At 37.6% G+C, this 17,248-nt stretch overlaps 1 protein-coding gene across 4 annotated transcripts in view; it reads right to left on the bottom strand.

Moving 5' to 3' along the window:
• The window catches only part of LOC150082798 (uncharacterized), a 50,784-nt gene extending 37,872 nt beyond the window's left edge, over positions 1-12,912 (bottom strand). For all 4 annotated transcript variants that reach the window (XM_090376824.1, XM_090376825.1, XM_090376823.1 and 1 more), the window contains exons 1-2: positions 12,540-12,912; positions 10,830-11,053 (exon numbers count right to left, since the gene is read on the bottom strand). In XM_090376824.1, coding sequence (XP_090232950.1) covers positions 10,830-11,053; positions 12,540-12,645 — 330 coding nt within the window. In that variant the 5' untranslated portion in view covers positions 12,646-12,912. The remainder of the gene's footprint in view (positions 1-10,829; positions 11,054-12,539) is intronic.
• Positions 12,913-17,248: the final 4,336 nt, after the last annotated feature.

Raw genomic sequence — 17,248 nt, forward strand, 5'->3', positions numbered from 1 at the left:
TGATATGATTCCCGTTACAGGAATCCAGAGGAATCTAACAGTCTAATTGGAGACATTATATTTACTTCCATACAAACTGCAAAAACAGAGAAAAACTGGATAGAATGCATAGAACATCCATAGAATACATACAACATCCACATAATAGGAACAAGAATATAATACATGTTAACATCCATAGAATACATAAATAACAGCGAATATATCGCTTTCTGTAGCATAAGATTAACCTAAATAGCTTTGAGTTATCAATAATTGCATTTGAACTGGATCTTCTGAGATATTGATGATATAGGGCCGTACCGTAGAGTACGATCTGGGTATAACCTGATAGACCGATTGAGCCAGTCTGGACATCTTTCACTAGGAATCAGTTTTTGTTTTAATGACAGTTACAGGAATGGTGACGGCAAGTGAATATGGATTTTCTCTTTTTTTCCCTGTAGGCCGAAAAACTAGACCACAGATCATAATCAATGTCGGCGGAGCTCAGTGCGCCAATGATCCTGTTGGGAGAGTGTTGCTTGAAGGTCGAGCGCTTCTGCAGATTTGAGCAGAGCACTGGAGGGTTTCTGAGAACTGTACCCGGAATTTTCCAGCCCACGAATTCCCAGATGTTGATGAAATCGTAAACTACGGAGCATAGATTGAGTGCCATGTGAGCTTCCGCGCATATGCCAAGTGCTGGGCTGGGGTGTAGAATAGATTTTTACAGAACTGTGATCTTGATGTCATATAGGGAAGGTGAGCCCAATTGTTGGCCCACACGAGGACCTAGAATTCTAGACTCCAAAGCGTCTTCAGGCTGAAAAAAAAAAAAAAAAAAAAAAAAGTTGCGGGCTTCAATACCGTAACCGTTGCTTGAACTGAAGTAGTAAAAGAAAAATTTCCTGACTGTTTCCTGACCCCTAAGAACTTAACTGAATGAACGGCGACAAGATTCCCCACAATTGAGGGCTCCAGAGAGAACGCTGGATTGAGGTCTGCTTGTGCTCTCGGTGAGAAGATGATATACTTTGATTTTTCCGTCACTCCGTGGCTGAGTTAGTCGGTCTCAGGCGTAGATAGCAAGGTCCTCCCCCAAGAAACTGGGGTTTTTTCGTCCAGCAAACAGGCAAATCGACCAGAGAACACGCAATTTACAGACAAAATAAATATATGGGTAGATGTAATCATTTACGGGGGGGACCCTAATACCATCATTTGGCTTTTTTTTTTCTCCGGGTTTAGTTTTAGCCGAAAAAAAAAAGGCGGCGTATTTACAGGAGGACAGATATTTGTTGAGGGTAACAGACTTCGATAGATTCTTTGCCGGGTCTGAGGAGGTTTTAGCAGGGCTTGAAAAATAGCATACGATATTGTCGTCATAGGCCATAAATGCAGGTATCTCATTCATTAGCGGTAGAAATATCGTCGAAAATAGCACTCCCGACAAACATCCGCCTTGGGGTATGCGGACTTCCACCTACTTGGTGATGAAGCGATTCCCTTGCTGAAAGGTGAGCAATCTCTTGGTGAGTAGACTTCTGAGGAGCTTAGCGACATTACCTGTGAAACCGTAGTACTTCTCCAGGAGGCACATGAGAGGACTAATCTGTACTGAGTCAAAGGCAGCTTTCAGGTCCAGGAAGACAGCATGAAGAACAGAGCCTTGTTCCCAGGCCTGAAGGGTTTTCAAGGTTAGAGGCTGTAGACATGTTATTGGTGATCTTTGTGAGAGTAGATCTCTTTTCTCACACTCTGTATAGAATGAAACATGTTTATGACGAGTAGCACAGGTCAATATAACTTTTTCTAACATTTATTGTCAAGTGAGAGACTAATTTAACACGATATTTGACACGAATTAAAAATGATGTAGGACACCTTTTTAAATGTAAGACGACACATTTTAAAAGCAAGAATACACATTTTTAATGTAAAAAGGCAGGATACTTAACCACTTTTTTCCATGTATAATTATGGTTTTATTAGCTATTATCTTTGGATTATATACGTACGCCGTAGCCGAGCGGTCAAGTGCCAATGGACACGTGTTTGAGTAACTGCGGTTCAGGCTCGCGTGATTACTAAATATGGTGACGTTTTGTACTTTCTATGTTTTGTGAACTCCTTTAACCGTGTGGTCGTCCACGAGTATAAACCGAAAAGTTGGTTTGGTATGACTCTTAACGAGCACATCGGAGGGAACAGTCGGGAATCTCGCGATTAGGCCCGGATTTTGTATTTTTGCAACTGATTGGAACGAAGCAGCTCAGGCGACGAAGTGTTAATGTATCGTGTTTGTGAATGCTTATTCAATGGTGATTTTGCCTATTTTTGAGATGAAACTCCAGTTTCCTGGAGACTATATATCATGCAACCCTTCCCGGCAGCAGTAGCCCTCGTAGGTAGCACAGTGGTTATAATCACTGTCCTTCCCACACCTGGTGGAAAAGACCTAAGTTCGAATCCCGTCAATGACGCGAGGCATTTTATGGGTATTTTCATAACGTGGCTGAGTTAGTCGATCTCAGGAGAACGTAGCATGGTTTTATCTCCTGGAAACTCGGGAGATAAAACCTTTCGACAATAAACAGCAAATCGACCAATGAACACACACAATTTATAGACATATTACATACGGTGCAATATTACCTAAGTTGCTAATGTGCCTAAAACCTTATAAGCAACAACCGGCAGCAGTAGATATACAAAAATAACATGAAAAAATGTCCTACCAGACCTAGCATTTTTGCTGCAAGCTTCACGTTGGAGCAAAACACAAATGCTCCTTTACTTGTTATAGAGCCAGAGAAATGAAATAAAATTTTAAAATCATTTCCTGCGTTGTGTAAATGGGAAAGATGCTACAATGTGTGTAATTCCAATTCCATAAATAAGGAGGTAGCTGTTGTTGTAGGATTTTAGGTACATCGGCAATTTAGGCCATATTGCATCCTATATATTGTCTTTAAATTGTGTGTTCATTGATATTTATTACTTAAAGCGGTCCCAGCCAACCAACGGCAACCCCGCTGTCAGTTACACATAATTTAGCAGTACTCTTATATACTCCCTCTCCTGTTTGCCCAAGTACAGGGAGGGAAAAAACCTGCCATGACCAAAAAAATTTTTCAGTAGTTTGTTCGTTTCTGGAAGAAAAACCCGAGTTTCCAGGTGGGGAAACTATGCTACCCTCATCTGAGCCCAACTAATTCAGTCGTGTAGTGAAAAAAACATAAAAATTCCTCAGGTAATTGATGGGATTCGACTCGGGTTTTTTCCAGCTGGTGTTGGGAAGACAGTGATTATACCAACTGCGCTACCCCCAAGAGAGCCGAAGGAAATAGCAATAATCCCAACATTCTGATGGAGAATATAACTGTTTATTATCTGCCCAATTTTTATGTTTTAATTTTCAGCAAATTTAAACCCCGTTAAAGGTGAAATTTCATCAAGTACAGTAAATTTTGCAGCCAATATAATTTTTAGGTCTTAGTAAATACGAGTAAGTGCTCTTTGCCATATTACTGTTTTAATGCAAATATTTAGTTTAAATGCAATTAATTATTGACAACTGCCTCCATAACGTTCACCAACCTCGTGCAGGTGCTTTACTGCCTAACATTTGATGTTCCATTGTACCATTTTTTGTATATTAATGAATATTGTATATTTGTAAATAGTTTAGAATTTTGTAAATATTTCAGTTAAATATTTTAGTCCTGTTCTTTCGGATGCAACAATATTCCTCATGCATTATGGAACCCGAAGCAAAAGGCCTTTGGGTAAAATGTATTTCTTGGGTACCACCTGTCTCTGCGCAGTGGGCGTGGTCGTAGAATGGAATGATTGTACATTCGAGTTCTGTGATTGGATGATTATTGTGAATGCGTTTTGTTTCTTATTGTTTTGTGTCGTCGAGGAGGGAGGGTGCTTAGCTTAAGTAGGATGTTTATCCCTCTCTATCCCGCTGTTTTAAAATCGGAAAACGCGTTCCCGATTTTAAAACAGTGGCAAGTGGGGGGGGGGGATAACAGGCATATCAACTCTAGGCATATCAACCTAGGAGGAAAGGGGGCGGCGCTAATCAGTGAGTGGCACCTGCCAATCGCTGCCTTCTTCCTGACTTTTAATCGAACCCAAGATCTGAATTTTTACCAGGCCTTTTCCTAAGTGGCCTATGTAAACGCAGGTAAATAATTACATAGTGAAATTTATTCGACCTTGAGAATTCCGCGCACTACAAATGCATAGGTAAATAATTACATAGGTCATTTCCTGATTAGTTATCGATCAGTGCGTTTCGACAGTTGTGTCTTTTACGTAGAAAAGATTTGATTTACTCCGTCATACCTCTACATATTACGTAGAGGTATGACGTGCGCGGGGGTTGGCGAGCAAAGCGAGCAGAGGTCGGAGCCCCCTAGTTATTATTATTGTTGCTCTTATATTATTTCTCCCTGACTGGGGGTTCCGCCCCGTGACGAGTAGTGCTACCAAGTACACAGGTTGGTCGTTATGTGTGGTGTTACTGTTAGTCGAAGCTTTGTGACTGTCCTAAAGGTGTTCAGGATTGCGACTTTCTGGAGTTCCTTGTATGTGTTATTTGGGAGACCTATTGCTGCTAGGCTGTTATGTAGGGTCTTTGGTACCCTATCGGTGGTTGACACAATGATCGGGATGGTCGTTACTTGCATATGCCACATCTCTTTGATCTCCTGTCTTAGGTTCGTGTACTTCCTGATCTTTTCCTCGTGGGGTTTCTGGAGGTTGTCTGCATTGGGCACGTCCCGTGGCGCGGTCTCAGTGCAAATTGCGGGTAAGTGTCTCTATGTGAGCCATGCATTGAAAGCCATTTTATCTATGTGAGCCATGCATTGAAAGCCATTTTATCTATGTGAGCCATGCATTGGAAGCCATTTTATCTATGTGATCTTGATGGAAGTCATTGTAGTGTCTACCATGGGGTGTCTTCTTTGCCCATCTCTCTAGCTTCGTTTGTGCGGTCTGGGCGGGAGGGGACTCCTTGCTTAGGTTGAGTCGGGTATGCCGCTTGTCTACCTTCCTTATGGCCTGGTAGAGTGCTGCTGTGTTTTTCTAGACGTAATCCTCCAGGTTAGCTATCGCTGTTTCCTATTGCTTGATGAAGCTATCAGGCCCCTTCCTCCCACTTTCCGAGCTATTCTCAGTCTCTCCACGGCTGACCTCGGATGGTGTTGGCGGCTCTTGGTCATCATTGTCCTTGTCTTTCTCATGATATCCTCCAGCTTGGTGTTAGTCCAATCTGTGATCTCGAAGGAGTATGTTAGCTGGGACTGCATAGGTGTTTATGGTTTTAACTGTGCTCCCTCCGTTCAGCTTTGCTTTGAGCAGACTTCTGATTCGTTGATGGTATTTTTCGGTAAGGCAGGCCTTGATTTCCGTGTGGTCTAATTGCTGAGCTTGCATCATTTCCAAGTATTTGTAGGTCTCTCCTCCTGTCAGGGCTCCGATCTCTTTACCAGTCTGCAGCTGGTAGTTTCGGTCCACTAATTTTTCCTGAAGCAATCCGTGGTCTTGCATTTGCCTAGACCAAATTCCATCCTAATATCATTGCTGAATTCTTCTTATCTATCTTCCTTATGACCTGGTAGAGTGCTGCTGTGTTTTTCTGGAATCCACATTAAATCCATACTTGCTGTTGTTGAGCATGGTGGATAGCAGATTGAGCGTTAGACAGAACAACAGGGGGCTCAAGGCATCTCCCTGAAAGATTCCTCTCCTGATAGGGATCGGTCTTCTCGACTTTGATAGTGGTACTCCATTTCGCTTAGGAACTTTGCCAATGTCAGATTGACTTTGTAAATCTTCAGCTTCTCTGTTATCCAGCTATGAGGAACAAAGTCGAACGACTTACGGTAATCGAAGTAGCCCGTGTACAGGTTGCGGCGCTTCTTGTAGGCTTGCTCTATGGCTGCGGCATTTATGATTAATTGCCCCTTGCATCCTTTGTTCATCCGCTTGCATCCTTTCTGCTGTTCGGCCGTTATGTTCTGGCTCTCCAAGTGGTCTGATATCTTCTTGGTTATGTAACCGGTCAGAATCTTGTACATTGCTGGGAGACAGGTGACTGGCCTGTATTTCGTCGGTTTCTTGTATCTTGGTATTTCTCCTTCAAATATGCGATTCCTTGAATGAGAAACTTTGCGATTGTCTCTGGTTGCTTTATCATTCGGGTGAACTGCTCTGCTAGGTGCTTGTGTGTGTGTGTGTGTGTGCAAGTGAGCTTTTTGTACCAGTAGTTGTGGACGTTATCTATTCCTGGGGTTCGCCAGTTGTTGGAGTTCCTGATCGGCTGTTGTACTTCTTCCTCCCGAATCTTCCACTCTTGTACGTCCTTGGTTTTTTTTCCGTTTGGAAAAATTTGTCTTTCCAGTAACGTGTAGGGCATTGCGATGATTGATCTCTACCTGCGAAAATTTATTTTTATTTTGTTACACAGAGCATTAAAAACTACGATAAATGAATTAGCTTTCGGCTGGGTGGCAGCCTTCATCAGATTAAAATACTTTGAATCAAAGTATTCAAAGTATTTTAATCTGATGAAGGCTGCCACCCAGCCGAAAGCTAATTCATTTATCGTAGTTTTTAATGCTCTGTGTAACAAAATAAAAATAAAATTTTCGCATTATGAATCCAGAGCACGTAGGCCTGTTTTATTATGATCTCTACCTCTCTGAAAAACACCGCATTATTTATCCTAATACAATACAAGTAGCAAGGTATCGGTTTCGGTTATTTTAAAACACCATTCAATCTATAAACAAACTACACGAAGGAAAAATGCCCAAATAGATTGCTCAAAGAAAATAATCCAGAGTAATACAAGTTCATACGACAATGCAAAATAGTGATTCATCTAGTTGAAATGACGACTCAATTAATTATTATGGTTTGATAAAGGGTTATTATTACTCGAAGAATGGTCCAACGTGTGGCTAGGTAATATTCAGAAAGTGTCGGAAATGGTTCCATAAGTAGGACTGCAGCTTTACTAAATAAAAATGTGCAAAATACTCTAGATCTTATGATTGAGAAGGTTAACCTGTAACTTGAATCCTTAAATATTCAAATTAGGCCCATACAGAACCAAATAGAACTTTTTTAATTAATTAGAACTTTTTAAAAGGTTTTAAACAGAACTTTCAAATTAGGCCCATACAGAACTTTTTAATTTTTTAAAAAAATTTAACTTTTGTTTTTTAATTTTGTGATCGAACATTATTTCTTATATTTGATTTGATTAGATTATTTTTAATCAAAAATATTTTATTATTTCTTAATTCAACACAAAGTAAACGTTTTTACCCATTTGGAGCATGCGTTTTGTTGATTTTTTCAAATTACATAAATTTTTATCATATATTATATAATTAATAGGCATCGTATCCTTCTGTTGTAGCATCTTCCCCATATACCTGACGTTTAAAAAAAATTAATCTGACTCCGTATCAGATAAAACATTCACTATATTTATTCATGAAAAAACGGAAATTCATTTTATTATGGCATGAGAACTTCTTTACTTCCAAAGGCAAATGAGCCAAATCAGGCACTCCCTTAAGTGTTGCACCTTTCCCCAATCAATCTAATGCTAATAGAAACTAACTAACGTTATTCTATCCTTCGTATGCAGTTATGAGTTAGTATAAGGCCTATTATTTGCACTTCTTTGTATATAACCCTACTGAGAAATGGGGTAATGATAAAGAAGCACTCAAACGACAACATTGCAATAAGATGCTATAATTCGTTGAGTTTTGTAGGCCTTTCGGTTTGTTTGCTATACGATACATATATGTTCAATTATTTGATACAGTACAATGATGCCTGTTTTTGTATCATTATTTTTTATTAGCATTTATAGCTTGAGTGAGCCACTTCCTTCGTCCCCTTCTTCCTTATAACACGTTCCGCTTAAAGATAATGATGTAGATTTGATTTTTTTTAAATTATGATAATTTTTTTAAAAAATTTAATAGATTTTTTTAAATCGCTCTTTAAGAGTTACTTTTCAGCAGTTTTGAGAAGGGAGGGAATAGGAACCCACTTTTTTTTTCTTTAAGCTACTGGCAACATGCATATATAAATATGCAGACAATTTACCCTGCCGTAAGGACGCAACGAGAGTCGACCGTGGCTCTGTGGTAGCGTTCGTGTTCGTATACAATGATAACTACCCTTAATGTGGAAACAGAGCTGCAATCTCTCTACTTGGCGATGTCCCTAGATGCTCCAATGACAGTGATGAACAACATTTTCCCCATACGACTGCAGTGCCAATTTTATACGAATTTGTCGCAGCAGTGGAAAAAAAGACTGAATGTAATAAGGCTTCTCTAATTTAATTTGGGATATATAAATACAATATCAAATCATACAATACATGATTTATATGCAACGGCGTCTAGTTAGAGTAATATATATGAGTTTTATTTTATTTTATCTTCCCATATATATATATATATATATATATATATATTTTTTATATTTCACTTTTTACTTTCGAACCATAATTTTATACCTCAAGATCTATTAGAGTAATTCGAGTGAAATTGAGGTACTATTACTATACTTATCCTTACCTCCTTTCTCCTTATTAGCATAAGCTTTCTTTTGCACATGGATAAAATAAATAAAAACACCACAACTGAAGCGAAAATTATGGTTAGCACTCGTTTTTTGCATTATTTTCTGTATTATTTGTTTCAAAGCTATCTGTTGGGCTAGCTGTTATCTTGCCTGTTTACTGTTAAATTTAAAGTTTATAATAGATTGCCTTTATGTTCTCAAGCCTGTATCACGTTTACAACACTGGAAAAAGTACGACGACAAACACATCAGCAAGAGAGACGTGTGTGTCTCAACGGATTTATTTTCAATATGAAACTATTACCACCAGTAGTAGGGTCTAAAATAGCTTTAACAACATTCCTATTAATAGTTTGAGTTCCATTGTGAAATACTGTTGTTATTAAAAGTGTTCCTATAAAACTGATTTTTTTTCCTTAGTCACACTATTAATTATGTTCATTTTTTTTTTATTTGGTAGTTGTTGGCGCATCGGCTTCTGTGGCCATATTGCACCTCCCAAGGTTTTTGCAGTACTTTGATCCAAGCCCGAGGCGGGAATCGAACCCGCGACGTTTGGGTTGCCGGGCAGGTACTTTACCCACTCGGCTAGCCCGGTCGGCTTATGTTCATTAATAGTAATTATAACGATAGCAACAAAAATATTCAATTGTGTTTTTTTTTTATAATAATCACCGAGGGGACTAAGGCCATGAAGCACTAGTATATTGTGTGTATTCTGGTGTTTGCGGGATTAAAAAAAAAATAATTTCCTTGAGAAAACATCCCATCCTCACCCGACACTGCAACCTTGGCGACTGCTCAGAATATATATTAAAAACATTTTTCCATCGAAACGGGATATGAACCAAGCCCTTTTCCACAAGGTGTGGAAAAATATACTTAAGCTAGGACATACTTACAAGGTAGCATGGCATTATATCTTGCTGTCATACAATACACAACCAAAAAAAAAAAAAAAAAAAAAAAAAGAAAAAGAAAGAGAAAAGCAGCGGTTGGTTCATGTTTGGCCATCACGAGCGTCTACCGGGCCGAAGTAATCAAAATTGAAGGTCAGATGTTATATAAAATAAAAATTATATACATATCAGTGTAGATAAACTAATGGAAGCTAAAATTTAGTGCGCTTCTTTTCAATGAATAATTAATTTGTTAATACAATTTATGCTGTTCACTACTTGACGCTATTAATCCTTTAGGATTAAAAATTTGATTATAATGATGTAGTAGTAATTTAGCATTTTTTCCATAAACTCCAAGGAAATCTTGTTTATAATCCAATGAAATATTATAAAGAAACCTTGTTTATAATCCAAAAATCAGTTTAAAATTATTTCAGTTACTGAAAGACAAAATCAAATATTATTCACAGCAAAGTTTGTACCCTGTAAATGTAGCTTTCCATCACAACTCTTCTGTAATGTGGGTTATAAAAACGAATAGAACTTAGCCATTGTTTACAAGATATTTTCGATTTGCATAAATTTGTATTAGAGTTGCCCTTCAGTAACTATATATCTGTCACTTCTGTCTAAATTATAATTGTGCGTTTTCTGTATTAAGCACCTCATTCACTGTAAATATATTTATTCATTTAAATCAATTGACATATAATGCTCCAACCTTCAGTTCAATTATTCCTCTCTCAATTTCATAAGATTGTATATACCAGCGATTAAATAATAGATTTTATTAACCGATTATAAATTGTTTGATTATTTTTTTTTATTTTTGTGCAAACAAAGTATTTTACACTTAATTAAAATTCATTAAAATTTTAATTAAGTGTAATTAAAATTTTACACTTAATTAAAATTCATATAAAGAATGATAATTAGATTACACAAGTCCTCAGTTAAGAATTTATTTGTCCATAAAATTTGCTAAAAGGTAATTTATTATAGTAGTTAATAAAATTCCATTCCTTCTTTTACTTCTTTTCATTAACTATAATCACCTGTTTTATTTAGAAATATATTTCGATTATTTAAATTATTAAAAATGTACTTTAAATTAAATTTAATTATTAAATTTATTTATTACTTTAATTTATATTTAATTGTTACATTAAATTTTAATTATTAAATATATACTTCAAAAATAATACAGATCGTAAAGTTTACAGTGTCATCTTCTCGATATTTTTTTATTATTATAATTTTATAAAAACACCCTTGACAATAGAAATTGAATCAAAATCCATCATTATTTACCTTGTAGTTCCCAAAGGCATGTGCTCCATCAAAGATATACAAATGGTCATTACAATCGAGTGCCAAATGTTCAAAACGTAACATGAACCTCTGAAGGATGGAGTCGGTTTGAAAAGTAATGGCACATTCCATATTATCCTCTCCCTCTGAACTCAACACTGCCCCATCAATCTTCTTGTAAAGGGGATGGTATCGGTCGTACAAACAAAGAGTTGAAATGTGGTCTGGAAATACATATGCTTTCGATTATTTGCTTTATAATTAACTTACACAATGATTAATAATATATTGTCTTAATTTTTGTGTTATTCAATCAGTATCTGGTTCGCTTACTGAAAAAGAGTTGTCTGCTTTAATTGAAAGCGAATAAAAATATTTAAGCATTATAATGGAAATTTAAACCAGAAACGTATCGAAAGATCTAAGGATACTGAGTTTGTTGTAATGGAAATTAAGAATCATCGCAAGTCAAGATTTTATAACAGGCTGAGTAGTATTAGTGTGCATTAGCAAATGTTATTAAATCCAGATTCATAACTCAGAACGATCATACAGATAATTCAGGAAACCATAATTCAAATATTCAACAATAGTACCTTGAGCTATGCGAGCTCGATGATTATTCCTATTATTTTAATTCTTTTTAAAACAACACTTTTACCTATCCGAAAAGCCATTTGACTCTGTGAGTAGCATGGTGTTGTACTGTCTTTTAAAAGAGAATTAACTTCTTGTATTTTATTTAGTATTTTATACAGCTGCAAACGTAAATCCCACTTTTTATTTATTTTTTTAATTTTATGAGTTGATTAATTCGAATTATTTCAAAAATAAGAGGGAATTCTTTTAAATTAAGAAAATATTCTTATAAACGAAACAATTTCCATGCTTTTCAATTAGAAATCTCATATTTAAACACCGCTTTTATCTCTCAGATCGTTTCAAAATGCGAAAGTCAGTTATAAAATGAACTATCTGAATGCAAAACAATTTAAGTATCCTTCTAAATTGAACAGTTAAAGATAATAAACTTAACAGATAATCATTATGGCCCTCTCCCACATCCACTTTTGATGTGGAATCCAGACTTGCCTTGTTCATATAAACCTCCAGTGGGAATTGCTAACAGGGTGCTGAAAGCCCAGAATATTTTCTTTAAATCTAAGAATTTAATATTTATATTTAAAGCCGTGTATGCTTGATCATTTTGTACCAGTATTTATACGACCTGAAGGATAATAAATGATTGAATCCAAAAGTGTGAACTATTATACAAATACACCACGAGATTCACTAAACAGGATTATTTGTAAAGCTGCCAATAAGGTTAATTTGTTTAATATCAAAAAATAATGGTAAGGTAATGAATGGGCGTATGCAGTCCTTTCCAGACCTGCCTACTCAGAAGCTTTATCAATATTTACAATCAACATTAATAATTTACAGTTAACTACATTACTTTAGCAACCTAGAATTATGCGAGTGTTTGTTCAGTCTTTTTTCTTAGAGACCGCGTAACATAGTTACAGCGAAAGGAAACGAAAGTTTTTCAAGCAAAATAGGCACACAGTGAACGTAATTTAGCATTTAATTTTGCAATATAATATCCTATTACTTAGGTTTTCTTATTGGAAATGTAACTCTTACAGTTTACATTAAAAGATAATAAAAATTGCTAACGACTTAATTGTAATTGAAATGGATGCTTACAGTACTTATTTCTATCAGCAAACGTGCCATTTCTGCATAGAAGCAAGCTAAGTAGCAAACACTGAAGCCAAACGTATGACCAATGATCTCTTTGAAAGCTCGCCATCTTGCCTTCCCACGCCTAAATTGATCGCAGCGGTACAAGGGAGATGAGCTTAGCAGTGAAGCTTCTGCTACGACACTCCTTGCCTCACTGCCGAAGTCAAAATTTAAAGTAACCATTCGTCTTCAATGGGGTTCATCTTTTAACTAAAAGATTTTCCACAAGAAACTGTATATGCTTAGAAATTATTGAAATAATGGACTATTTGCATTTAGTACTAGCATCGTTAAAAATGAATTTCCAAATTCAAAGGCCTTTCCACTGGCTCACGATCACCACACCCCCTACTATAGCGGTCAATACGGGACGCCTTTCTATTTCCGAACGTTGCCACAGCATGGCGCTCTTTAGGATGAGCGCATAACGTAATTGAATTCGTGTCTCATAAAAATAGAAGAAGCAAAATTCATAATTTATAGATTTTACGGTTACATTTACGTATTTAAAAATATATATCGTAGATATATCTGATCTATGGTCTCTTTTTACATGTAAAAAAATATCAATGGAAACACTTGAAGAGTTCGAAAAATCTTTATTAATCACATTTTTTTCATAGGCGATTTCTACAATATAAGATCCAATTTTTCAAGACAAGAGCGGTGGCTGTTCATAAAACAGAAATGCTAATAGGTCTTCGCTCACCCCTGCACCACCTCACGTTGTAAGTTATAATCCTGTCCTCCACACCGGGTGAAAAGAGCCTAAGTTCAAATCAAGTCCATGACGCGAGGTATTTTTATGAGATTTTTGCGGCTGAGTGTTTTATGTGTCTGAGTTAGTCAATGTCAGGAGAGGGTTATGCGGTTTTTATTCCAGGAAACGGGCGCTTTTTTGTCCATAAACAGAAAACCTACCGAAGAATGCAAGCAATTACAGACAATACCGTTAACGCCTCATAGCCTTGGTTTCTTTGACATTTAACGCGCGCACACTAGACAATAGCTGATGACCATTCGTTCTCTAAAAGACAACATTTACGGCGAAACAGCTGGGCGATGACGCTTTTTAATTAAATAGAAAATACTTATCTTTGGGGAAACATTATTTATTTGAAAGCAGTGCAATTCCAGGAAAACTCATGGAAAACTCTAAGTTAGAGCTGATTATGGGAACTAAGACCATGTTAACACAGAGTTTTGTCTTTATCGCAGAACAGAAATGAAATAAAAGAGAAGTGGTATTTTCTTCTACATATTTATAACATTTTCGCTTGGTCTGCAGCCAAGCTTGCCAACCATTGTAAATTAACGAAACTGTATATGCTTAAAAATGATTGAAATAATGGACTATTTGCATTTAGTACTAGCATCGTTAAAAATGAATTTCCAAATTCAAAGGCCTTTCCACTGGCTCACGATCACCACACCCCCTACTATAGTTCCCAAACTTTCTCGGTTCACGGAGCCCTTACTGTTTCAGTAATTTTTTCACGGTGCCCCTACGCCAAAATAAATACCAAAACAGTTTTATTTATTAAGTAGTTAGGTCCAACCTTAATAAGTAATGATGAAACTGTGATAATGTTGAAACTGTGAACTACTTCGAGCTAGTAGTTCGGGCGGTGTCCGACAGATGTCGAGTATCGCTGTGTTTCCCTTGAAATTTTAAAATATCCCGTGCCGCCCCTGTGAGTTCGTTGCGGCGCACAGTTTGGGAACCGCTGGAATAGTCTATAATAATCAGTGGTTCCCAAACTACTGACATCTACGGACCCTTCCAAAAAATCAAAAAAAAGTTTGCGGGCCACATATATATATATATATACAGGGTGTTTCAAAAAGTGATGGTCAATAATTTTAAGATGAACTGTACAGACTACAATATGCAAAAAAAGCCTAGTAAACATGGGTTCTTAAGTGAATCGTTTTCGAGATATTGCACATTTCTAGTTGGGATCCACCACTGACTTGTTTGTTTAGGTTAGGTTATGCTCATTCTCTCCGTTTCCCCTCTCTCAATGCTCTGAGATGTAGCAGGCATACTAGTACTTGTCAAAGGATAATCAACATGGAAAGAGATTACAGCAACGAAGAGTATGCGGACATGCACTTCATGTACGGTAAAGCCAACGGCAGTGCACTCGAGGCTGCACATTTGTACCAAGAAGCATTTCCCTGCCGAAGGCAGCCCAAAAGGCGCACATTCATCAGGGTACATCAACGCCTTAAAGAACATGGGCGTTTCGCACATGGAGTACGAGCAGGTAGGCCCAGAAGCATAACACCCGATGTTGAGGAAAGGGTGTTAGAAAGAATAAAACCAAATTATGATATTCGGGTTCCCTGTAAATGATTACATCTAGCCATATATTTATTTTGTCTAAATTGCGTGTGTTCTCTGGTCGATTTGCCTGTTTGTGGTACGAAAACATCCCAGTTTCTGGGGGGCGGGAGAGCCTTGCTATCTACGCCCGACTAACTCAGCCACGGAGTGAAAAAAGCCCACTAAAGTTCCTCGCGTCATCGACGGGATTCGAACCCGGGCCTTTTCCACCCGGGTGTGGGGAGGACGGTGACGATACCACTGTGCTACTGCACCGACTGTTAGAAAGAATATTCCAACAGTCTGTTTTATGTTTACTATTACTATATTAGGGTTACCCGTAAATGATTACATTAACCTGTATTCGTGTCTGTAAATTGCGTGTGTTCTCTGGTCGATTTGTCTGTTTTGCTGGACGAAAAAACCTCAGTTTCTGAGGGGAAAAACCTTGCTATCTACGCCTGAGACCGACTAACTCAGCCACGGAGTGAAAAAAGCCCACTAAATTTCCTCGCGTCATCGACGGATTCGAACCCGGGCCTTTTCCACCCGGTGTGGGGAGCACGGTGACGATACCACTGTGATACCCACGCAGACTGTTAGAAAGAATATCAAATTACTATATTAGGGTTACCCGTAAATGATTACATTAACCCGTATTCGTGTCTGTAAATTGCGTGTGTTCTCTGGTCGATTTGCCTGTTTTGCTGGACGAAAAAACCTCAGTTGCTGAGGGAAAAAACCTTGCTATCTACGCCTGAGACCGACTAACTCAGCCACGGAGTGAAAAAAGCCCACTAAAGTTCTTCGCGTCTGTTAGAAAGAATAGAACAAAATCCAGGAATTTCGACAAGGAGGGTTGCTCTGCAAGAGTGTGTACCGAGTCATAGCAGTGTGTGGCAAATTTTACATCGCCAATTACTGTACTCCTACCATATACAGCGTGTACAAGGTCTCAGCAATACAGACTACCCTCCTAGAGTGAACTTCTGCCAGTGGATGCAACAACAGTGTGTTCTGAACCCCCAATTTTTAAACAACATTTTGTTCACTGACGAAGCTAGGTTTACTCGTGATGGTATTTTTTAAGTTTCATAACTGTCAGGTTTGGTCCGACGAAAATCCTAATGCAATTCACGAATCACGACATCAGTAACGTTTCTCGTTGAATGTCTGGGCAGGAGTACTAGGAGACCGTCTAATTGGACCACACTTTCTGCCAAACAGGCTAACAGGAGAGCTCTACCTTCAGTTCCTGCAGAATGTTCTTCCAGACCTCCTTGATGATGATAATGTTCCACTTCAGCAACGCCAAAACATGTGGTTTATGCATGATGATGCACCGGTACATTTTGCTCGAGTTGTCACTCGGTATCTAACTAGAAGGTATGGTCAACGGTGGATAGGTAGAGGTGGGCCTGTAATGTGGCCTCCCAGATCACCAGACTTAAATACTATGGATTTTTGTATCATGTAAAAAGCTTGGTGTACACTTTTGACATTAACACAGCTGAGGAATTGCAGCGTCGGGTTGAAGGAGCCTTTCAGTAAATCAGAAATGACCCAGGAATGCCCGAGAGGATTCGCAATTCAATGCAGAGAAGACTACAAAGCCGCGTGCGGATGCAAGGACAGCATTTTGAACACCTTTTTTAACATCCTGTAACATGTAGCATCTGTAAAATCCTGTGGTGTTGAAACCTCTGAAGTTATTTTATGTTTAATATAACCACCCTTAGCAAAGGATTCACAGCTTTTTGCTAAATTAGTGCTCCCATATTTATGTAAAATTATAATTATTTTTACATAAATATATAATAATAATATTTATTTATCATCAATTTACTATACATAGAACGAATAATTTGACGAGTTCCAGAGGGTCCCTTTCGCAGACCCCCTGGAACTGGTCTACGGACCCCAGTTTGGAAAATGCTGGACTCTATATGAAAAATCCAAAACTGGGCACGTAAATAAAACTCTTAAAACAGATGTCCAGAAAAACATTACGAAGTTTTCAGGAATTTAAAGAATATACCTTTATACATGATGTTTTTAAAGTCGCAGAACAACTGCATATATCTTCGGTTATACTTATGGGAACAATACACAGTTTGGTTTACCTGCTGTATAAGTTCACAATGCATATTAACAGATGTTGGAGATGCCCACTGTTCTGTGCTAAACACTCTCGAAAGAGGTGAATTGTGTTCTGGAAAATGTTGGCAGTTAACTCGGTGAATGTGTCTTTTATTTCTTTGAGTGTGGATTGTAAATGATCACTCTTTAAAACATCCTCACAGAAAAAAAACCACATGTACTGTCTGGATCTTGACGATCA

This window comes from Mastigoproctus giganteus, chromosome 7 (genome assembly GCF_048544385.1).
Source record: "Mastigoproctus giganteus isolate SK-2022 chromosome 7, ASM4854438v1, whole genome shotgun sequence".
NCBI lineage: Eukaryota > Metazoa > Arthropoda > Arachnida > Uropygi > Thelyphonidae > Mastigoproctus > Mastigoproctus giganteus.